The sequence below is a fragment of the Carassius carassius genome, chromosome 40 (genome assembly GCF_963082965.1).
Source record: "Carassius carassius chromosome 40, fCarCar2.1, whole genome shotgun sequence".
Taxonomy (NCBI): Eukaryota; Metazoa; Chordata; class Actinopteri; order Cypriniformes; family Cyprinidae; genus Carassius; species Carassius carassius.
In genome coordinates this window covers 20,087,008-20,111,683 of record NC_081794.1, presented here as the reverse complement: position 1 = coordinate 20,111,683, position 24,676 = coordinate 20,087,008, and the positions used below count along the sequence as shown (strand labels likewise).

At 35.9% G+C, this 24,676-nt stretch overlaps 1 protein-coding gene across 30 annotated transcripts in view; it reads right to left on the bottom strand.

Annotated features, from left to right (window-relative positions):
* The window catches only part of LOC132122327 (actin-binding LIM protein 1-like), a 68,241-nt gene that overhangs the window by 36,938 nt on the left and 6,627 nt on the right, over positions 1–24,676 (bottom strand). For 27 of the 30 annotated variants that reach the window (XM_059532434.1, XM_059532435.1, XM_059532437.1 and 24 more), the window contains exons 1-2: positions 16,076–16,337; positions 216–350 (exon numbers count right to left, since the gene is read on the bottom strand). In XM_059532434.1, coding sequence (XP_059388417.1) covers positions 216–350; positions 16,076–16,322 — 382 coding nt within the window. In that variant the 5' untranslated portion in view covers positions 16,323–16,337. Of the gene's footprint in view, positions 1–215; positions 351–11,861; positions 12,254–16,075; positions 16,338–24,676 lie in introns of those variants that run through there. The other 3 variants (XM_059532444.1, XM_059532450.1, XM_059532451.1) reach the window with 3 other exon arrangements.

The following is a 24,676-nucleotide window of genomic DNA, read 5'->3' as shown; positions in this document are numbered from 1 at the left end:
CCAGCTTTGTTAATCTATCCTTTAGTCACATTTTTGACTTGGATGAAGCTATGACTAAACGTAATTACATTTCTTCCTCAATAACAAACAGGCTAAAGTGGAATTTGGTTCTACTTTGTTAATCCGTCCTTCTTGACCTAAGAAATTAGCTTTCAGGAGTTTTCACAAATAGATTAAGACGTTCTAACAGCCACTGTGTAATAAATCAATCTTACCTTTGCATGTGAAACATTTTATATGGAAGTGCTTGGATTGCACCCGGAGAACCTCTCCCTTGCATGGCTGCCCACACTTATAGCACTGGATAACCAGTTTTCCTGGTGGATGGTTTGGTTCCTGAGGATGGGCCACTGTCAAAGAACACAGAGACATGGATTAGCAAAGACGTCCATTATGGAAGTAAACCACACTGTAACACAGATAAGGAGGATAGGATTATCTCATTAATGAGCTTCAAACCCACAACAATATATTTAACAGCAGACATTAAAAGGGTTAGTTCACCCAAAAATCTAAATTATGTCATTAATAACTCACCCTCTCGTTCCAAACCCATAAGACCTCCATTTATCTTCGGAACACAGTTTAAGATATTTTAGATTTAGTCCGAGAGCTCTCAGTCCCTCCATTGAAGCTGTGTGTACAGTATACTGTCCATGTCCAGAAAGGTAAGAAAAACATCATCAAAGTAGTCCATGTGACCTCAGAGGGTCAGTTAGAATTTGTTGAAGCATCAAAAATACATTTTGGTCCAAAAATAGCAAAAACTACGACTTTATTCAGCATTTTCGATGCTTTAACAAATTCTAACTGACCCTCTGATGTCACATGGACTACTTTGATGATGTTTTTCTTACCTTTCTGGACATGGACAGTAGACCGTACACACAGCTTCAATGGAGGGACTGAGAGCTCTCGGACTAAATCTAAAATATCTTAAACTGTGTTCTGAAGATAAATGGAGGTCTTACTGGTTTGGAACGACATGAGGGAGAGTTATTAATGACATAATTTAGATTTTTGGGTGAACTAACCCTTTAACAAGTGTATAAACAATTGGTCCTTAGCTACTAAAAGATAATAAATCTACTACAGTCTGTACTGTATAGCTGTATTACATAGGTAATTTGAATAACTACAATTTTATCATGACACTGAAATTACAGGCCAGTTATGGATTCTGATCACATTCAACAAATGTGTAAAAGCTCTGTTGACAAAATTCTCACACAGATCATGGTAACACTTTACAATGAGGTCCCATTTGGTTATGTTATTTAATCCTTTAACTGACATTAACAATGAGCAATACATTAATGGCAGTGCTATTTGATCTTAGTTAATAAAAAGACAACTGTTTATTGTTAGCTTGGGTCCAAATAACGTTAAAAGATACCACTTTTGAATTTAACTAATGCATTAATTTGAAATTAACACTAATTAAATTAAATGCTTGAATAATTTTCATTGTTGTTATTTATTGTAATGCATAACCCAGAAGAAAGCCTGCAAGTAATTCAGAAATAAAGAAATAAAATACATTTTAAATTTAAATACTTCATTTAAAAATTGTGTGTTTCACAGAAGGACAAAACTGAGGCTGAGTAAATGAAGACAGGATTTTATTTTTAACAATTTGAGAACTACTAAGAGTAGGCCTATTATAATTTAACCATTCGTTAAAATACAACAGTTTTTAAACGGTTTGTAATGTCCAACTACTTTTTGGCAAGGTACAATACATGGCACGGTTATATAAAACTGAAACTTAATTGTTTTTATAATTGGATGCACTGTTCCTGCATTTAAGCACTGTTGCTATTTCCATTGCAATAAATATGCATGTAGATGCAAAACGAATAAACAAAAGGCTTGCTGAACCTCAACTAGCCTTAATTACATAATGCTTGTAACTGGCTAGAAAGTGTTTCAATGGGCTAATGTCCGCACTTTGGGTGCTATCACACAGTGTGTGGGTGTAAGTGGAGTGTTAGGTGTTGGAAGGTTGTTTTTGGACAAGCGGACGGTCACGCAGTGGTTATCACAGCCACACAGAGTCATGTTGTTTACATATCTACTGCTCTTCACAAGTGTCATTTAGAGTCACTACAGTTGCATAACGAAGGTCATTAGTCATTTGTGCTTTGCTGTTTACCAACTTCTGACATGTTAGCCTGTGGACACAACAGCATAAAGAATAATTCACCCAAAATTATTTTTCATTTTGGAGTGCGCTATTCCTTTAAAACATAAACACCACTATAAACAGACATTAAAACTCAAGAACACTCTTCAGCTGTTTATAATCTTGATAATTAAATGCCCTGAAGGAGAGCAGACGTTCCACAGACAGAAATAATGGATGAGCTGTGTGCTGAGGCTCACAATACTTCAATCATTTTCTCCCTGTATCAGTGTTTGCATTCTGTGTTGCAGTTAAGGCTTTACTATGCCAGATTTATTCAAGGTCATCAGGCCAAGACAGTGTCCACTCAAAGCTGCTGTTCTAAACCTGGCGGCACTCAAAAAGCTAAAGTTAATTCGAACGAAAAGAGCTCTGGACCTTTCAGAGTGGCCTCTCATTAGCGTGACCAGGAATCTTTCCTCTTACTCTCGCTATCCTTCCTCCTTTTGACATTTACTGCTACTCTTAAAATCACAGGAACCTGTACTCTCCGTCTCTCTCACTCCAGGATGACACTTCTTCACTTTATGTCTCCTGTTTTATTGGAGAGTTAATGCATGCCTCTCTAATCTAATCGTTGGCCACTTGAAAGGCCTGTGCAAGATTAACATAAAGAATCCCCCTCCCACCATCACTCGCCGTTCGCCGTATCAGGCCATGTGTTTAAATATAATATTGCCACCCAAAAGAGTCTCCACTTTGTAAACAGCTCTGGGGGCCTGTTCAAATACTGTATGTCTCCTAATCATATAGTGCATATCATTTCTTTTCCTGTCACTTATGCATCATGACTTTAATTCAACTCCTATTAAATTAATTAAAAACCTGTTTTCAATAGCTAATATGACATTTTTATTTATGTGAATGATTTTTTTTTTTTTTAATAAGTACACATTTTTTAAAAATGTCATTTGAACAACCATTTCATAAAACTGAACCTTAAAGGTACAATTTGTAAGATATTTGCAGTAAAATATCCCAAAACCACTAGGCTAGTGTTATATACTTTGTCCAGCTGATTATTAACAATATCTCTAATGTTTTCAACTACTTGTAAATCATGAGAAAATTCCCATTCTAAACAGTGACACGGGGCAGTGCAGTCGCCTGTCAATGACGTTAGTTACCCTTTGTTACTGCCTTTACTGACATAGAAACCACATAACAACAGTGTGGTGGACAAATGCGGAAGTAGTGTCTAGCGTCCAGCAAACCACTAGCTTGCTTCAAGCAGTTCCTTATTTACTTCTTCTTGCACGTTTTATGGTGGAGTGTGTTACATATTTATGGAATTACTGTTTACTGTATGGAATTACATATAATTACTGTTTACTGTCTGCCGCTGGTTCTGTCGACAAGGACAGCTCCCGTAAACGTAAGCGTACGGGCCAACCAAATGGCCCAAGGATCAATATCGGTGTTGCATTTTCTAGATGCGGAGAGCTTCTCGACAAACTTTAACTAGAAAGAGATGCCGATCTTGCTTGTGTTTTACTTGACAGGTGAGTTGTTTTGATTCGTATCTTTACAGAAAACGTATGACATTATAATGATCAACAAGATTAGTATTATGGGGCATACACGCTGAACGCGGGGCATCGCATCTCTAGACCCGCGCGAGGACGCGTCTGTTCCATAGTCTGATCGCATCTTTGCACTGACTTTGTATTTAATCTATTCGCGCAAATCGTTGAACTCGCGTTTGCTATGTATGCCCAATTATTGTGTTAGAAGACAACAAATCCCATCATTCCACGCTCCTTCTTAGCATCATCAAACCACGCAATTGTTATTGTTTTGGTAGTGTGCCCTCTAGTGGCAGGTCCTACAACCTGTACCTTTAAGGTTCCCAGCTCATTTTAAATTCGACCTAACCGAAAAATGACTCACAGTTCAGTGAGGGCATCAGTTGTGAACTCTGATCTATTCACTGAGTGAGTCTAATTCAAAATGTTAAATTACGAGGAAACTTGCATTAAAAAGAATTATTTATAAGAGTAAACTGATCATGAAGTGGACATCAAGGCTTGTGCAATGTTCATGTGTGCACAAGAAACACTGCCACACAATCTAAAGCCACAGTCACGCTAGAATTTGAGTGAGCAAAATTTCTATAGACAATATGAAGTCACACACTGTGGCGTCTTTTTGAAAAAGAAAAAAAACATAGTTCCACATAAAATGCATCCAAAATGTAAACATATGCAATCTACTCCCTATTACTGCAATGCTGTAATCCTGCAGATCTACAGTTTGTGTACTTTTAATTCAGTAAAAAGCAAAGAAATGGACGGTGTCCATTAATTTTTCTCTGCTGAAGTAGTCATGGATGACTAATCAGTAACGATAAGATTCTGCTAGGGTTTTGTGCTCAAGAATGTTCCAACCAGCCCTTGAAACTAAAGCACAGGATTTTGTCTCAAACTAGCCCCCTCCGCCTGAGACAGCTGTTGCTATAGCAACCAGCTCTACCAGGGCGGCAACATCATGACACCGGGGGCTCGTACGGTGAAGCTGCAGTGTTGACAGACAATGGCAAGCTAAGAATGATCTGTTTAGTGTTTCAATCACGCAGCTGGGCTAGACTAGGAAAGTTTCCTGACATATGCTGTAACTAATACAACAGCTCACACTGTTGCTAACATATTAGGCAGACATTCAAAAAGCAGATTTGGACACTGCTACAGTATGTGTTTTCTGCATTCAACCAAAGGCAGTGTGTGCTACCTCTACTCTGTCACGCTCGACGCAGATGTGAGGGAATGTGGGCAGGTGGTGAAGAACAGCACAGCTAAACACTGAGGCTTCCTGAAACACAAACACTATGAGCCTCATTCATGAAACATGTGCAAGACTTATTTATATGTTAATTGTCTTTAAAAGATTTTGAAATTGTTACATTAAAATAATGGTTTTATGTACAATACACATAATATGAATGCCTAGTTTTTCATGGATAAGATCTGCAGTATAACATGGTAAATGGTATGAACTAAATCTTATATCGCCTTCATGAAATGCTACCTGGAAAAGAAAAATTATATTCATTTTTCAGATTTGTTAAATATTACATTTAACCATTATTAAATTATTTGTGTTTTTTTTTATTGACCACAAAAGTAATCTGAATGTAAAAACAGGCAATTAACATGCACAAATACATTTCCAATAAACAAAAAATTATAATAATAAAGTGTGATATGTTATTACTATGTTATTACAGTGTGATTTATTGCTGTGATGGCACAGCTTAATTTTCAGCATGATTACTCCAGTCTTCAGTGTCACATGATCCTTCAGGAATCATTCTAATATGCGGGTTTGGAGCTCAATAAATATTTCTTCTTATTATATTGAAAACAGTTATGATGTATTTTTTATGTTTCAAGAATACAAGTTTAAAAAAAACAGCATTAATTTAAAGTATACTTTTTTCTACGAATATAAAACGTTTGATCAATTTAATGCGTTCCTGTTGGATAAAAGTACGAATTTCTTTTTTTCCTTATCATACTAACCCTAAACTTTGGACTGGTATTGTATATTCAATAAAAACAACTTCAGAATATGTAACATTCGAGTTTCAAAATACTCAAAACTGTAAAGCTAATATTAAACATGGCACTAAATCTAAACTCTGACCCACAGAACATAAACTAAATTCTATATTAATACAGTTGGTACAAAAACATCTGCCACAGTATAACAAAATCTCACACGGTATATTCTGTCATAGCACCCAGCTCTACTGCTGCGCAAAAACAAATTAAAATGCTGACCCGTGGTGATTTAATGTATGATACCTGTCCATTAACACACACAGATACACATGAACACATTTAAAAAGCTTCTGATGGTGTTAAGTAGAGTTTAGCACTTAATTATTTCAGGCTGTGTAACTGGAGAGGGTTATTCAATCCTGAGGCAAAGTGTCTTTCGAGTTGAACCGGCGTTCTGACTCAGAATGAGTGTGTGTGTTTGTGTGAGCAGAGTGAGTCAATGTTTTACTCCTCACCACTGCCTCCAGCAGCCATTTTCAAACGACACATCTTCAATACATTCCTCCTCAACTCAGACCAAGCAGGTCTAAACATCCTTTTTGTATGAGAGATTGTTTCACCTCTGCTAATTTTAGTAGAGTTTAACCTTACAACAACCCCCATACTAATCTCAGTATGAGCTCGCCTATCGACTCAAAACTTGACCCCGGATGCTAAAGAGAGCTTGTTTTAGACACAAACGTGGACTGATTGCTGTCTTTTGCCCACAGGTAATACGTTCAGGGTGAAATATTCAGTTTGAATAATCATTTTGTATTAGATTGATATTATATTTGTATTGTGATGAGCATCTGGCTCCCCTCCAGTCAACGTCACGCCGGCCCTCACGTTGCTGGCCCACATCCAGACTCACAAATAGGGTCTGTGGCCAAGAGGAGGAGTGAGAAAATGGAACAGTGTTGGCAGCAACTGATAAATATCGTCTCTCATGACCGCTGTCATAAATTCAGTTGACATCTTATAGAGATATTAAAATTTATATGTACCACATTCTTCAGGACCGAGAAATACACAATATAGTCAGTTTGTTTATATAGAAGTGTATGAGCCACAATACACTAGGCCTACTGTTAAAAAGTTTGGGATTGGTAAAATGATCTATTCTTTTTCTATTAGAAATGTTTTCTTTTTATTTATTTTATGATAAAAAAAAAACTTGCTATGTGTTCTGTATTGAGCTATCTGAGACTAGTTATAGCACTTGCAAATCTTTTGTTGATTTTGATTGCTTCCATTGTCCTCATTTGTAAATCACTTTGTATAAAACTCTGCTAAATGTCTAAATGTAAATGTCTTTATGCTCACCAAGGCAATAATGTGAAAACTTATTTATACTTTCTATTTTATTTCAAAATGTAATTTATTCCTGTGATGACAAATCTGACATTTCAGCAGCCATTGCTCCAGTCTTCAGTGTCACATGTAATAATTCTATGAAAAAAACTTTATCATCACAGTTGAAAACTGTGTCGCTTAATAATTCTGAGGAAATGTGATATTTTTAAGGAGAAAAAGAAAGTGCAAAAGAAATAAAAGCTTTAATTTATTTTTAAAAAACTCAAACTTTTGAAAGATGCATGTCTTAGAGTGTTTCTTGCTATTCATGAAAAATAGATGCAACTTCAAAGTAGAACACAATTGCACATACTGATTATATCATGGTATTGATTTTTATCTTTCATCTTTCATCTGCTACTACTACTATCATACTCTTTGAACAACTTGTATTAGACTACATACACTGTCAAAAACCAACACTGTAAAAATAATTCTTAATAAAAGTAAAATAAATACAGCAGAACACTGCACCAGTGCTCTCTAGTGTAATATTATCAGTATAATTCATCATATTTTGGCTGTGGAAACCTTTCGCTGATGAAGATCGATATATAGCCTAATACAAAAAAATCTCATAGTTTTAGTCAGCAATGTGTCATATTCTGGGGTTTGGGGAAATTGAAGCGGGAATCAATCCCAGTAGATTGAATTTACATATTTTACCTGAAATAAATTCAGCAAAAGAGTCTACAGTCTACAGTAGACTTATACATTTATATGTGATTCAGCATCACTGAATTTGTAGTGACATAGTGTAGTCTTGTATTGCTGATTTTATAAAAAAATCAATAAAATTTTTTTAAAAAAATGCTAAAATCTGACCCCAATAGACCATTTTCTGTCTGTCTGGTTTTAGAGATAACTATTGGTCTCAGGGTAAAGTATTATTATTATTAAAGCATTAACTTAAATATACTGTTTGGCATACACACCAATACATAAAGTTAACTCAACCACCAAGCAAAGGACACATACCATTGTGATAAGCACATGTGATAAGCATATCTGTACCAAAACCCATGAGGCCTCTGAGATCACGTTCTCAGTCATTCTGATATTTCCATGACATTAAAAGGCCAATAAAATACATATTTCAGGCCAGCTAAGAAAGTAATGTTGGGCACACTACCAAAATAGGACATGGGACAGGGTTGAATATTTCTGCTGCATAGAAAATAATGTAATTTCATGGTGACTGCTGAGTATTTTCTTTAATAATGGATGAAATGATAGAAAATAACTTAATTGTACTAAATCATACTTTTGTATGAAGAGGTAGATCACATTTACATCCATTTGGTAATTTATTAACACTCAGAGCCCAAACTTCAACTATAAACAGCTTAATCATCTAGATTATTTACTCAATAAAAAGTGTTTGTTTGTCACTGCAGTTAACGTACATCAAGCCCAAATGTATATTTCTTTCAATCAATGGCACTCTAGAATTTTATATTGCTTCTTAAAAGCCTGTTTTGTCAAAGTTTAGGTTGATAAATAGGTTTAAAGAGCATTTCCAACATATTTCTGCTGAGATCAGTATGCTATGTGGGCAAAAAATAAGCTCAATAACACTGAAACTCTATGTAGCAGAAAAACTGTTTATGCATACAATGTGAATATTAGGCTATAACCCTTTCATATGGGTAGTGAAATAAATATGTGCAGTTAAAACAGTCCTTAGAGACATTGTTTTTGGCAAATTATCATTATACTAAAATATCCTATCCTAACATATAGGGCTACAAAACTGGTATAGCCATTCTTCTGATACAGAACAATACATTTTTAGATCAAAAGTCTAATTTACAATCATGTGAAGCTCTCTGTGTCCATTTATGGAAAGGTTATCAGAGTTATGTGCCTTTGACGTGAGTCCAATGTGAGCATTCCCATTTAACCACTGATAGTACAGAGAGTATTCAACCAAACGTTGAGTGGAGTTTGGATGTGTGTGTGTGTGTGTGTATGTGTCTGTGTGCTCTTGTTTTTGTGACATATCAGGACACAACTCTGTATAATGACATGGGTATGACACAGGTAGGTATAACATGGAGAGGGGTGACTTATGAGGACATAACCAATGTCCCCATTTTTCAAAACGCTTATAAACCATACAGAATGAGTTTTTTTGAGAAAGTAAAAATGCACAAAGTTTCCTGTGAGGGTTAGGTTTAGGGGTAGGGTTGGTGAAGGGCGATAGAATATACAGTTTCTACAGTATAAAAACCATTACGCCTATGGGATGTCCCCAATTTTCACAAAAACAAACGTGTGTGTGGGTGTGTGTGAGTGTGTGTGAATGTGATTTCATTGCTAAGCCAGGCTCAGACACTACCCAGCTGCATGCATGGAGGAAATGGACAATCTGGCACAATGGGGAATGAGATTGCACTTGGCCAGTGATACAGTAGAATAATATTTGAATAAATGTAATTAGATGTTAAAAAATTTCTTCAGTTTTCTGGTAAATAAAGACTTGATGTTTTACGAATGAATGTGTTTTTATACTATATTTTAAATAATGTATTGTATTTTAAATGTCATGAATATATTAATCAATTAATTAATTAATATTAATAATATAATATACATATTTTTATATCAAAATGGCAGGATAATATTAAGCAATTTTTACATAACACTTCATATTTAGTTTCAGGTAGAATGTGAATGCCATGAGGACTAGGAACTGTAGACTGTCTGAATAATATAACAGACGATATTTATATGTAAATAATACAATGTACAAAATAATATTCTTTATTATTATAAATCAATATAATATTTATAATAATATATAGTTTATATTTATTATCATAGATTTCTAAACAATATCTTTTCTAAATAATATTAATTTATCATTTAAAATATTGTAGAAATGTCTATTATGCTTTTGTTTGTGTATTAGCTTGCGGCTAGCCTAACAATAAATGTTTAAAGAAACTCCATGCATGTATTAATGAACATATTATGGGTCATAGCACTGACATGCACGTGTTTGTGTGTAAATACAGGTGTGTGAGGTGGGTTTGCAGTGTGAGTTGTGCTGTGATTCACACGGGGCACGGCCTCAGCAACAGACCAGTCATCGGCCAGTTGCCATGGCTACAGCGATAGGCTAAATGCATTATTGAGTTCATTCTCTCTTAGTCTCTCTCTCTTCTCATGTCTCTTTCCCTCGCTTCCCCTCCCTCATCCTGCGCAGACCACTATTAGCTTTTACTAAAGCATGATCTACTTTTGAAAACATGCACATCGCTGCTGTGAAACATCCTTTGCCTCCGTCTCTTAGTCGTGACACAGGCTTTCTTAGGGAAACAACCCTTTTTCCGGAGAAATCCCAAACAGGAACGCACTGTGCACTGCTTTCAGTTCAGTTAATAATTCAATAGCCTGCTAAATTCCTACATAGTGTTACACAACATCCCTGCTAGAAACTGTGCCATCAGAAGCTCCTTTGGTTGAATAACAGTCAGATTTATGTCCTATTTTGGGTGTTTTTCACGGTATTGTTTTAATCAGGCGGTGTGGTCCTGAGGCCTGAGTAAACATGATAATGAAGCGTTTAAGATTCACCAGATGTTCCTGCTATAATGCGGCTTCCCTCATCAGAGAACATTAAACTTCTGAAGTTACTGCCGCTTAATATTCGCAAAGAACTCTCAGCATGAAAGTCCTGCACAGACACTTCTGCACATTCACACACAACCATTAGACTTAGCAATCACGGTATTATTTAGACTAGAATGTGTGAAATATGTACCAGACCACACAAACCGAGAGAAAACAGAAAAGTTTATAAAATGGTCTTCTGGATAATAATAAACACACATTATGTTTGTATAGCACAATGTGCAGCCCACATGCTGAGAAGCGATTTAGTGGTAAAGTAATCGTCTTTAAGACCAACCCAAGACACAGACATCAATTCATAATTAGCATTACATTAACGGCAAGCTTCAGAATCGCAAACAAATACAAAAACACAAGCTTTCTCATATTCCCAGCACTACGTGGTCGACCAACATGAGCTTTTTAACGTCTAATGCCATCACAGGTATCTAGAGAGCAAGGTGGCTCATATCCAACATAATACCAATAAAATTAACAAAACTTAATGGAAACGAATAACGCCTTATTACTATTTTATACAATATATATCCTACTAGAAATATAAAATGCACACAATTGATTTTTTTACACTAAAAATACACAATATATACTCAAAACTAATTGTAAAATAGATTTGATTTTTAAGTGCTTTACATTATAAAAAAGTGCACTATTAAAGTAGTTTTACTATTAAAAAATATACTCAAAATGATTTAAAACATGCACTATTTTATGCAAAATGTATGCTTAAAAATAATAATTAACAGCAGAAATACACACTATCAACTGAGTTTCACTTGATTTACACGTTATTATAAAATAAACAAAAATGCACACTGTCCGTAGATTTCCAAACTAACATTAGTGAAATATTACTTTCTGTTGATAAATCTATCAAACAGAGTTATCAACAATCTCAGAATAGCTTAATGACTACCAATTAATCGTCCAGTCCATTAAATCAGTTAATCAATAGCACCTACAGTATGTTCCCTTCTGCAGTATCTCATTCATTTTTTATACACCGCAATCCTTCTAAAGCAGCAAACCGTCCTCCCTACATCCAACGCGCATGCAAATCTCCCACATGCCGGCCTGGTTTTCTCCCTCTGCATAAGCTCTCTCTCCTGGTCCCCACCCAGTGCTGTGCAATGCCATGCTACCTTTCTCCTTCACCATGACCATTGGCTCCTCAGTGTCTGCTGGGGCTCTGATGAGGAGGATCAGAGGGAGAGAGCTGCTTCCTTCTGCCTGCTTTCTTCCTTGGGTTCTCCTGCTTTACTCCTCCACTGAATCCAAATGTGTGGAGACGACGGAAGAGAGGGCGAGAGAGAGAGAGAGAGAAAGAGAGAGAGAGAGCAAGGCAATGTGCAAGATGACAGCAGAGGAACGGATTGAAAGAGCTTGCACTCTCAAATTAAGCAGCCGCTCAGCAACTGCTGGCTTGGTCTTCGTTTCTCGAGCAGCCCCCCCCCCCCCCCCCTCCTCATACACACGCATACCGTGTGTGTGTGCTTGTGGACTCTGCCCTGGCTCTTCTGAAATAACCAGGTTGCAGCTGCCGTGTGTGACAAATGCAGATTCCACAGCCGTAATCCCTCCCAGTTCGAGACACCACCTTAAATTCTTCAAACAGAGATGGAGGGGACGGGCACATGTGACTCAGTTTAATATAATGCACATTTCTATTCTTCCCATACATATCGTCTCCCTCCCATTGTTCATCACATGCTCCGATTAGCTGTGTTTATTTCAGTGAAGTGCTGACTGCTGCATTTACAACTCAAACCTGTTTGTTGTAGATGAATTAGCTGGAATATAATTCACTTTCTTTGACCCACATATAATGTATGTATAAGGTAAAACAGGAAAACTATGCTATGGCTGGCCTTTGAGGGATCAGCTGGTGTCTCTCCGGACTATCCACGCTTCATGGCTGTAGATTATAGGATTACTAGGCTGACAATTGAATTGGGGAGTTCATTGAGAGGAGTTATTAATATTCACAACAGTGCAGTGGTGTCAAGGGGTAGCGTGTACTGAGAGAATGGGGCTGCTCTGACGAATTACCCAGAAGTCTTTGTACTCGCAGAAAAGAGGTGGTTTGTGTATACACTTTTATAGCTCCATATTTTGTATGAGACTGAGACAAACTGTTCTAAAGTTTGGGGTCAGTAAGATTTTTTTTTTAATGTTTTTGAAAGACTGTATGCTCGCCAATGCTGCATTTATTTGATCAAAAACAGTATAATGGTGTGAAATATTAGTATGATTTATTAAACAGCTGTTTAGTATTTTAATATAGTTTAAGATTTATTCTTGTGATGGCAAAGCTGGATTTTCTTAGGCTTTTACTTCAGAATTCAGTGTCACGTGATTCTTCAGATATAATTCATATGCTGATATTGCTGTTCAAGGAATATAGTACAGACCAAAAGTTTGGACACCTTCTCATTCAAAGAGTTTTCTTTATTTTCATGACTTTAAAAATTTTTTTAGATTCACACTGAAGGCATCAAAACTATGAATTAACACATGTGGATTTATATATGGAATTATATACATAACAAAAAAGTGTGAAACAACTGAAAATATGTCATTCTAGGTTCTTCAAAGTAGCCACCTTTTGCTTTGATTACTGCTTTGCACACTCTTGGCATTCTCTTGATGAGCTTCAAGAGGTAGTCACCTGAAATGGTCTTCCAACAGTCTTGAAGGAGTTCCCCGAGAGATGCTTAGCACTTGTTGGTCCTTTTGCCTTCTGTCTGCGGTCCAGCTCACCCCTAAACCATCTCGATTGGGTTCAGGTCCGGTGACTGTGGAGGGCAGGTCATCTGGCGCAGCACCCCATCACTCTCCTTCTTGGTCAAATAGCCCTTGATGCCTTCAGTGTGACTCTACAATTTTCATAGTCATGAAAATAAAGAAAACTCTTTGAATGAGAAGGTGTGTCCAAACTTTTGGTCTGTACTGTATATATATATATATATATATATATATATATATATATATACATGTATACATATACAAAAAAATCACAAAGTTCAAAAGCACAGAATATCTTTTAATCAGTTTATTGTGACCTTGCTTCATAAATGTATTTATTTATTAATTAATTTATTTAAATCTTACTGACTCTTGTTGACCCTGAAACATTTAAATGGTAGTGTATCCCATTGCATTTAAATGTATAGATGTTTCATCAATAAGATAGGAATATAGATAGGAGATAGGATAAGTTAGGAAAATCATGGTTCCGATAAACATGCATTAACGTGGACACTGTTAAAGACAAACCAGCCAACAGGGCCAAAAGTGTCCATAGCCTAAGAAACAGCACATGGGTTGATATGGTTAAAGGAGATTAACTGAATTTTAAATAAGGCAGGATGTGTGTGTGAGAGAGAGAGACACAGGGTGCCAGCATGAGAAGGCCACAAACAGCAGGTGTTGGATAAATAGAGGAACTTGAAGTCTATTATATCATTAGAAAGGCGAAAACAGCTGAATATTTTGTCAACAAGCAAGAGCAAAGAGAAGGAACTGAGCCAAAGCAACAAGAACACAGCTAGACCAGTGTCATTACTCTCCATTTACAGTATATGTACAACAACACAAAACGCTACTATAACTACTTTATGAATGCTTTAATGCTTGTTTCAGAATAACAATCATTTTCTTATATCTTTGACATTCTAAAACACTAGACCGTGAATAGAAATGAATTATAGTTATTGAAATATATTGACATTCTTAGGGGTTTTCGTGTGTTTCTATGTGACATGTTCTAGGATAGTTGCTAGGATGTTTCAGTTGGTTCCTTTACTGGCCCAAAAAAAAATAAAAAAAAGTTTGTTTTTTTTCACCCATTTTATCCAAAAAACATAAACCCACATCCTTACAATGTCTGCAGCACAGTACTGCTATATAAAAGCAGCACATGTGGAACAGAGGAATAACACTATAACACCTTTGGCTTCAGGGTATCTCTGATTTCCACTTCCTGAAGGGGATCCAGACTTGCCTTGGCTATAAATGATTGATTGGTTGAGTGGAGTCATAATTACTCTATGCACTGTATGCACATAATTACTGTGTGTTTCCCTGAGCACAAATGTCAAACATTAATAGTCAGGCTTACGCATCCATGCTCATCTATGCAGACGAGAAACTGCTTTCTAATCTCTAATTTCATCAGTTCTCAAAATATACAGCAGATATTTCCATAGATAATCCATATATTTCCATAAACTGAATAACATCCAGAAAGACCACACAGGTCATCTGCATCTGGAAATCACTGAATTATGCAAGCTTAATACAGTATGAATGGATTTGTATATGTTCTAGGAAATAACTGTTGCAAAAACAAAAGCAGAGTGTAGTTTTAACAAAAGTATTGCAAATTAAATTACACACAAATAGAAATATGCGTACTAAGACACAAGTTATGTCCTAAGACTGTATAAATAAATATGTCAGTATGTTACTCCGGGATGCAATGACAAATCTGCTGAAAGCTACAGTTAATTATGAAACATTTACAATACCAGTATATGGCATTTTACGGGGTATAAGGATGAGTGATTGCAAAAAAAAGAGACCTTTGCAGACTAATGGGAAGATTTGTCAGGAATGTGTCTACCATTTCAGCCATAATCCTGCCAGCAGGATAGTGCTATGATCCAGCTCAGACTTCAGATTAGCCTCACATCCCACTGCCTTATAAACACAAATACCAGCATCTCTGTTTATCTCCTCAATTACTTTGCAATATGTTACATTTTTGGCTCAGTGCTATCCGAAATAGTTCTGCCCCTCTACAAATATCACTTAGTCACTATGACTCGTAACTGCTGCTCTGCTAAAATCTAAAATATCCATTCAATAAAAATATTTTTGGCTCATTTTAGAAATTACTCAAATATTTTAACTAATAATTCTTATTATTATAAGTTTTTCTAAATATCTAAAAAAAATTTAAAACAAATAATTTTACTAAAAATAAAATTATGTACATACTAAAATTTAATTGTACTAATTACAAAATACTTAAATGAAATAAGAAAATAAAATAAAGTAAAATCAAATATTACAAAGTATTGTAGTTTATGCCTAAGAAACAGTGGGGTTAACAAGAAAAAAAAACATTAATAAAATAATTTGAGTTGCTCTCTTAAAAATACTTTTATAAAAATTATAACTACTTAAATTATTTTTTATTTTATTTTAGCTTTAACCATTTTTCACTTAAAAAAATAAATTTTACACAACTGTACAACAACACAGGCAGTCACATAATGGAAATATGTTCTATGATAGCAAATAAGTGTCTAGCATGAGTCTAGCATCTCTCCTACTCTGTATCCTCCCTTACCGGGTCCCATGTCAGGGGGTGCCATTTTCTCCAGGATGGCATACTCATTAGGGTTCAAGAAAGGCAGCTGCTCCATCATGGACTGTTTGGGAATAAGGTAGAGCACCTCAGCCACGTTCCCATCTTCGATAATGGACATTCTCCGAACTGAGTTCTTGCGCTTTACCCGGTCCAGCACCACGGAGTCGTCGCTGCGGCTGGAGCCGCACAGTTTGCCAAAGCTGTTAAGATTGGGTAAGTTAGGCATGGTGAGACCCTCTAACCACTAGAGATACCATACAAGACAAACATAAAAATCGCCCGGTCACACAATAGTGAGCTGTGTTACAGCTCAACCCCAGGTACTAGATTAAACGTCCAGATCACAGGGGTTTATTTGTGTTGTTGGTGAAGCAGCGCTGAGCCCCTGCTGAGAGCTCCTTCCTGGTTTACTTAAGCAGATTACGGTCCGATGTATTTTTAGTGATTATCTTCAGTGGAATGGAAAAAGAGCACTTGCATGGAAGTCATGATTTTATGATCTGATACAATACAATATCAAAAACAGATGGATCCTGGCTTAATGCTCTGTGATTGGATGCATCTTCTAGAAGATTATATATTAAATTTTACATTGAAGGGTATTGCAGCCGTACAATATATTGCAGTTTAAATCATTTTTAAATCAAATCATGTGACTGGCTTTTACTCAGTTTTTTTTGTAATACAACACAAGGCATCAACGTCCTTATAATGGACATACTAGGAAATAAAACATATACAATAATGCATCGGCTCGATTAAATTGACATTTCAGATTAAAATAAAGATCCTCTCTAACAAAAAGCGGTTTTATCAGAGTTTGTAAAACCACGCCGTACAAGCATCCGCATTTAAAATGGCACGTCATCAAATCTGCTCTAGGGGACTTTGTCTGTGGTACTTTTAGAAACATAAACCCTGCTTCCATGTCCCATACGTACTGAGTAGCTAATATCACTCACATACAAGTTTATGTGTACAGCAACTACTGTGCAAGGACATAAAATTAACAAAGGTTTGATTAAAAATTACAATTCTGTCATCATTTTTCTTCTATGAAATATAAAAGCTGATATTTTAAAGAAATATGAACAGGATGAAAATTACAGGTGTGTTTGGGGAGTATGACACCAAATATGTGTTTTAGTATTTGTTTATAAGGTCATTTATATCTTACCTAATGGTTGACAAAATTAAATTTAAGCAGATTTGCACATTTATATGAATTCTTTGTCTTCAAGAGATGCAGGGCAAAATATTGATGGCTCATATTGCACTATACAAACTTTTTCCAATCGAATGCTTTCAAAGATAAGCATGTTATTCTAGAGGGTATATTATTAAATATATTAAACGTACCATTCATATATGCACAGTAACATGAATAAAACAGAGTCATTCATATTAAGAGTCATTTATATTCACATGAACAGCTACTGTTTTTTCAAGTCACAGGCACATAACATGCTAAGACAATGTTAAAGGGTTACTTCACTTGAGAATGAAAATTCGAGTTTCCAGCAGAGGCCAATTAGCTCATGCAATGTATAATCAATGTGACTGATAGCAGATTGCATGTAAAGGACCTATCAGCCTGTGCCATCTAGTGTTTCATGACTGAACTAGATATATGATTCTCACACTAGAATGATTTCACAGCAGTTACATAAATCATCAGTCTGGATGAGAAGATACATTACTCTGACTGCTAATCGTAGACCCAGAGGAAACACAACCAGACATCCTGAGTGTTACAATGTATTTAGTCTTCATGTGATACGTTCCTTCATTCCCATTTCTGTGACAGTTCGTTTTTCACTTAGGGCTTTTCATCTCCTCACCTGTGTGTGTCTTTGTGCATTAAGATAATGACTATGACATTACAGATACATACAGCTCACCAGTGCCATATAAGATCCAGGTGGAGGTTATGTGAGCAAGGAGACAATATAATATAAAATGACTGTTAATGACAGAGTATGACAAAGTGTCCAGACCAACTATGTCTCCTTCCAGAGGGGCTTATGGGGGAGTCATGTATGCATAATCACCACTTTAGCCTCAGTGAGATGACTATAGTCTACCTACTGTGGGACAAAAAGCATTTGTCAGCTGTGCTAGAGCACACTTACATTGACACATGAGCACAGAAACTATCTGTAAAGTGTGTTTTGGGGCACTCTAAAAGTGCAGTGTGTAATTTCTTTGAGACTGGCAGCAATAAGCGATGATTATCTCACAGAAAGTTCTGGGGCAGATGTAGAAATGTCTAGACCCAACCACACACACACACACACATACAAACACACACACACACACACACACACACACACACACACACATTCTTTTAATACTACAAGACACTATTAAGCTGCACACAGTCTATTTTAGGATAAAGATACTGTTATGATTTGAGTGATGGCTCAAAGCACATAGACAAAACAATTTAAAGCACTTAACAGAAATCTATTGTGAAGCCTATTTAAGAAAGTAGAACCCAAAATATTAACAATGTACCATTTAAACCAGCTAAATTAAATTTCCATCATTTGTGTATATGAATCCCTTCATGTAACAAGCGCTTAAATGCTTGAAATACCTCACATGACAGAGCAGAGACGCAGATTAAGTCCTGCTGACATATCACAGTGTTGTCATTCAGTCTCTGGCTGTGCTCAACAACACCACAGAGTATCCATTACCTCTGTCACACCCTTCACAGTCCCCAACATGAAGGTTAAACCAATACACAGCGATGTGACAAATCTGGGCAATAGGTGAATCTGTAACACCTTAGAACTTTCATTAATAACATTTATAAACATTATTACAACATAAAATGCATATTTAATTATATATAAAAATTACATATAAAATCTCTCTCTCTCTCTCTCTCTCTCTCTCTCTTTCTATATATGTGTGTGTGTGTGTGTGTGTGTGTGTGTGTGTGTGTGTGTGTGTGTGTGTGTGTGTGTGTGTGTGTGTGTGTGTGTGTGTGTGTGTGTGTGTGTGTGTGTAAAAGAAAAAGGCACTTACTGGGATCTTGACATACCCACTGTGCCCTAGTTATAATGCAGAAATATTAATAACAGCTCTCTTAGAATGACTGATTTAGTTAACAAATCCAAAAAGCACCATCTACTGTCCAACATATTCTAATTACCCTGAGAAACTGCAGCATGAGGTAGGATAGACAAGAATAAAGAAGAAAGGTAGTCATCAAGCATACTGACAATAGTTGGATAGGAAAAGTAGACAAAAGTATTCTGGATTATCTGATGGTATATGAAGCCACTGCTGCACACATCTAGGCCTATCATGTTCAGTCACTCTTGTGTGATGTAAAACATCTAAATCCACCTCATGGCTTATTACACATAAGTTCTGATTCAGGCAAGGTCAACACTATCAAGCAGCTAATCTGCACAGAGAAGTGCTCAGGGGCTTGTCCACACTCTTGGAAGCTGAATCTATAATGCTACCGGGCCTTCCATCCATCTTGACATTCTTACACTTGGCCAATCAAGTTGCTGAGGAAAGGATATGCATGTGTTATCCATGGACTGGCAAAGCTAATGATGGGACATACTAGTGCTGGATCCACTGCGGCTCCCTTTTGAGAAAGGTTATTAAACCAACCATGCATGGTTTAATAACCTTCCTCCAAAACATCAAACAATACTCCCTTTCATCGCCATCCAGGCCCACGTCTTATTGCATAACGTTTCTCCATGTGGCATATAGAATTTTTCATGGCAAGAGTGAATCACTTCATAGATGAATGCAGGCAATGTAAGCAGCATCATGATGAGGAACGCTGACATTATATAACAACTATTCACAATGCATCAAGATTTCAGTCTCTCTCCATTTTGACTCAAGTTTAGTCATCAAAATCATGCACAAGTGTATCACTATATATGACTATTTTAATGGTCTAAATGGGTTCTAATGGCCGTGCAATGTAAACATCACAAAGTATGGAAATTCATTAATATGGTAGGAGAAGATAGATTCCAGAAAAAGAGATTAATCTGAAATATAATATTATTAATATAATTTTAACAATCACAGAATAAGGAAAATAAAAAAAATGAATGGTGTACATTTTACAAAAAAGTATATATATACTTTTTCATGTTTAAATAAATGTGTTGCTTGTCTTTTTTATAATTATTTGTGAAATGTACTAGCAATTTCTGAATAAAGTAAATCATACAGCATTTTTCCCCCAGTATTTTTTTATTAATCTTCAAAATAAAAACAATATTTTGTACTTAACAAAAGCCATCATTATGTCCACAAATAAAATCTCATAGACAAATAGACACAAAATACTTGAATATGTAAATTAATAAAATGTCACAGATCACTATTTTCCAGAGACATAAAATGAATACAATTTATCTCAAAAATGTTTTGACTGACTAAAATATTGATAATCAAATAAAATTACAAAACAAGAAGAACATAGCCGTTCATTGAATGTGTTGAGATGAAATGTTGTGCCATCTATGATCTAGAGAAACAATAAGGTGGGAATCTTACCTTATACTATATGCAAGTAATTTTAGGCTGTTTTGTACAATATTAAACAGGGGATTCTTGCTCTATTTCTTTATCCACCATGGGGTCCTTAGTGTAAAAATGGCTGAAGACACATTTCAGTATTGAAAATGTATATAAGCTAATAGCAAGTGAAATTCTGTTAAGTGTTGCTCCCCCTAGCTGCACTTCTGAAAAGTGCAAGAGAATAACTTGTTACACAAAAAACCCAGGGCCAAAAATACAGCAAATCTAATCCAATCAAACACAGTCCACTGCACACCATGGCAATTACCAGCTCAAGATCCACTTCACCGTGTGAAGTATAAGCATGCACACCATAAGAATGGCATACACGTGCTAACAGTGCAGTTCTCATTGTTGGAAGTGTCATAAACTTAACATTTAGATGACAATAATAAACCACTTGTCTTCTCATAATTTGACACCTCCTTATTTATGTGATCCAAATTAGAAAAATATTCAAATATCTCTGTGCTTCAAATATTACAAATAAAGTCGAAAACTCAAAATCCTTTGAATGGACTTGAATGGACTAATTCAACATCCCTAAAGGAATTTCACTAGAATTGCTTTAGCTATTAAAACCACACAGACATATTCATCTTTGTTGAGGAATGTAGAACAAGGTGCTTTGGACATTTACTGTATGACATGGAACAGGATGTTTCTTCACACTGTGAGGATTAAATGACCACATCCCTGCTTTATTTCTCACACACAGGCTTGCAAACAGATGCATGCTCTCCAGGAGCAATGAAGGTGAAGCGGTATGTTCGGCTCCACCCATTGGCTGATTAAACTGGCTCATTGTGAATTGCCCTGCAACACTGCAAAGTAGGCATGTGCTACATCTGTTCCAGGGTTCAAAATATAAAAACACACACTCTCATGAACACCCACAGAGAGAGACTATGAGAAAGAGGAAGAAAGAGAGAGCCTTATCAACTTTGCGCTAAATGGTTACACATGAGAGAATACTGTAACAACAAAACCTCCTGTTTTTAGTCTTCAACAGCTCCGTCAGTGCTCACTTGAAGAGGAAATGCTGGGGAAATTCTTTCACAATGTCGTAATCCTTTCCAGAGATTTTTTTTCTTTTTTCTTCCGCTGTATTTTACGTGAGGCTGGTTCGAGTTATATTCCTGGCGATTATGGTCTACTGTGCAAACAGCCTACGGTATCAGAGGTTGCTCAGAGACATCGTGGGGGTGTTTATTTGTGCGGACAACCTTCAAATCTTCAGCCAACCTCAGAATCAAACCTTAACAGCCCTCTCAGCCCTTAAGAGAGTCCCATACAGACCCACGAGTACCAGAGCAAATCACCAAAGTCTCTGGAGAGAACAAGGTGCAAGCAAGCAAGACAAAAACAAATCTTACACTGTATCTTGACCAGGTGTGATACCACAAGCAACAAGAACTGCACGTGCTCTACAACACAGCCAGTCTGAACATATCTGATGCTAAATGTTCCAGCATGTGGAGGAGGATTAATAGTGAGATTTCACTGTAGACGGCGCTCCCAGAGCAAAACAGGGATAGAATTAAGTGATTGGTGGAATAGCCTGTCACTCATAGAGGGTCGCTCCAATTGTTACAATATTAATTCAAAAATAAAACTGTAAATTGATAACTCACTTTCATGTGATGTGTTTAAACACATTTAATTAACATTAATATTTAGAATTTACCAAAAGATTAATACGTAATAAGACTTTTAAAGCATTGGCCACTTACTTTTATTGATTAGTTTGCAAACTGCTTTTCTTAAACCATTTACCAAATGAGTTAAAAAATGCCATTTAAAAATAACTACTTGTATATATATTTATTTGTCACTTTGAAAAGTGAATTTATTTATTTATCTTTTATTTTTGAATTAATACATTAATAAATGATTTCTTCATTTTATTCTTAAATAGCACTTAAATTGTCTTCCATATTTGCTTGTTGCAACTGGTTAGGACAACATTTATGAAAAGACAGCTTTTATTGCCTGCCACTTTATTGCTTCATGCCAAGTTTGGAGGGGGGTACTGTATAAAAGCATCTTTAATTGCATCTGAAATGCATCTTAACATTGAAGCATTAAAAGCTTTGAGTGGGTTCATAACTCAAAATCTATTTGCTGATGCAACATTTAGTATGTCGCTGCAAAAAGCAGAGTTTATAAAATAAGTGACCACAAAATCTCATGTGCAATGACTGGATATACTTTAAGAAGAGTGTGACAGGGAAGAGAGAGCTCTTTCAGGGTCTAATCACACAAAGAGAATTCATGTTAGCAGCAGTTCTAAAGTGATGTCAGGTAGCCATTGGCGATGGCCTTGTCGCATGCACAGCACTATTCATTCCTCATCATGCTCCCCTTTCACTATTGTAAGCATACTGTAACTCAGATCTTAAATATATTTTAAAATAAAATTTATGCTTGTGATGGCAAAGCTGAATTTTCAGAAGCCTTCAGTGTAATATGATCCTTTAGAAATCAATCTAATATGCTGAATTGGTGCTCAAGAAAAAATAATTTTTATTATCAGTGTTGAAAACAGTTGTGCTACTTACTTTTTATTTTTTTAATATTTTTTTATATATTTTTTATTATTATTTATTTACTTATTTATTTATTTTTTGGAAACTGCGATACACTGCATTTAAATCTTTGGAATAAGTAAGACTAAAATAATAATAATACTTTTTATTAAGCAAGCGTGCATTAATCTACATATTCTGAAAAAAACTAATAAAAAATCTAATTTTGTACTGCCTTTATCACATTAATTTCCAAAGGTTAGTTTAAATAGCAAAGGGTTCATGGTTATCATATTAAAATAAAAAAAAGTCATGAGGATAAAGAGTCAAACAGAGTGAAAATGGTCATGAAAACAAAAAAAAAAAAAAATAACCCCTTGAAAAAAAGCCCGGACAGTGTCATGTAAGTGTGTATCATTCAGGCAGGCCAGGTCATTCTCTGAGCTGGAGGGGGCTTTAAAATAATACATTGAAAGAAACTGCAAGCAAGCTAAAATGCCTTGACAAATGCTCCATATATCTAAATTTTGGCTTTGAGAGATTCCCCTAGCAGCAGTTGTGGTATCAAAAGGTCAGTTTCTATATCCCGTGGGTTGACAAAATGCTGGGTAAACATGAGAGCCCAACACAGTGTTAGAAACGCACAGGTCACTGTCCTGGGGAACAAAATGGATGCTACTGTTTCAGTAATGTCCGATCCTACATCTGCTGCTCCCAAGCCACGGTCTGGATAGCTATCATTAATGCAACTGTGCCCTGCTGAGAAGTAATTAATGTGATTGCTTCTGCTCTTACTGCAGGTGGTCTTTTTGGATGCAGCAATTAAGCCCCTTATACTGCCGTGACCTTGTAGATGACCAACAAGACAAGTCCACCCTGCAAGGAAAACTGCAAATATTGCTCTCACAATAAGGCTCATAGGACTGAAAGATCTTTCCATTCTAATTGGATTCTGTCTTCAGTTTATGCTAAGTGGCTCCAATCAGTATTCATAAGTGGATCAATCGGGACTACAGGAATTTTACAGTGATGTACTGAAACAACATTAATCAAAGTAGGGCGGCCTCTCTAAGCCAAATCAATCATTCTGAAAGAAAGCATAACTGTCATAGTTCCACACCACAATTAACTGTTAAAATTGTTTCGTAGAGTTTTCTTATTGAAAATATGGCTTGAATTTTCAGTTATTTCTTTTAAATGAGCCATTTCTCCTTTAAGTTGACTCTGAGAAGCATTTGCCTTGATAATGGTTTGCAGACTCTGGTTTTTAAACCAGAAATTTAAAATCTTAGTGTGTAATTTAACAATTTCTTATTAAAAAGAAAGAAAACCCACAGATAAAATGCTTTGCAATGTCAAAATTCATGTAAACCCATGTAAGAAGAGTATGCAAAACTTTTTATGACTTTATTTTACTGAATAATACCCACACGCAAATCTCTAGTTAATATTTAAATCTTGTCTCAGTTTGCAACAGTAA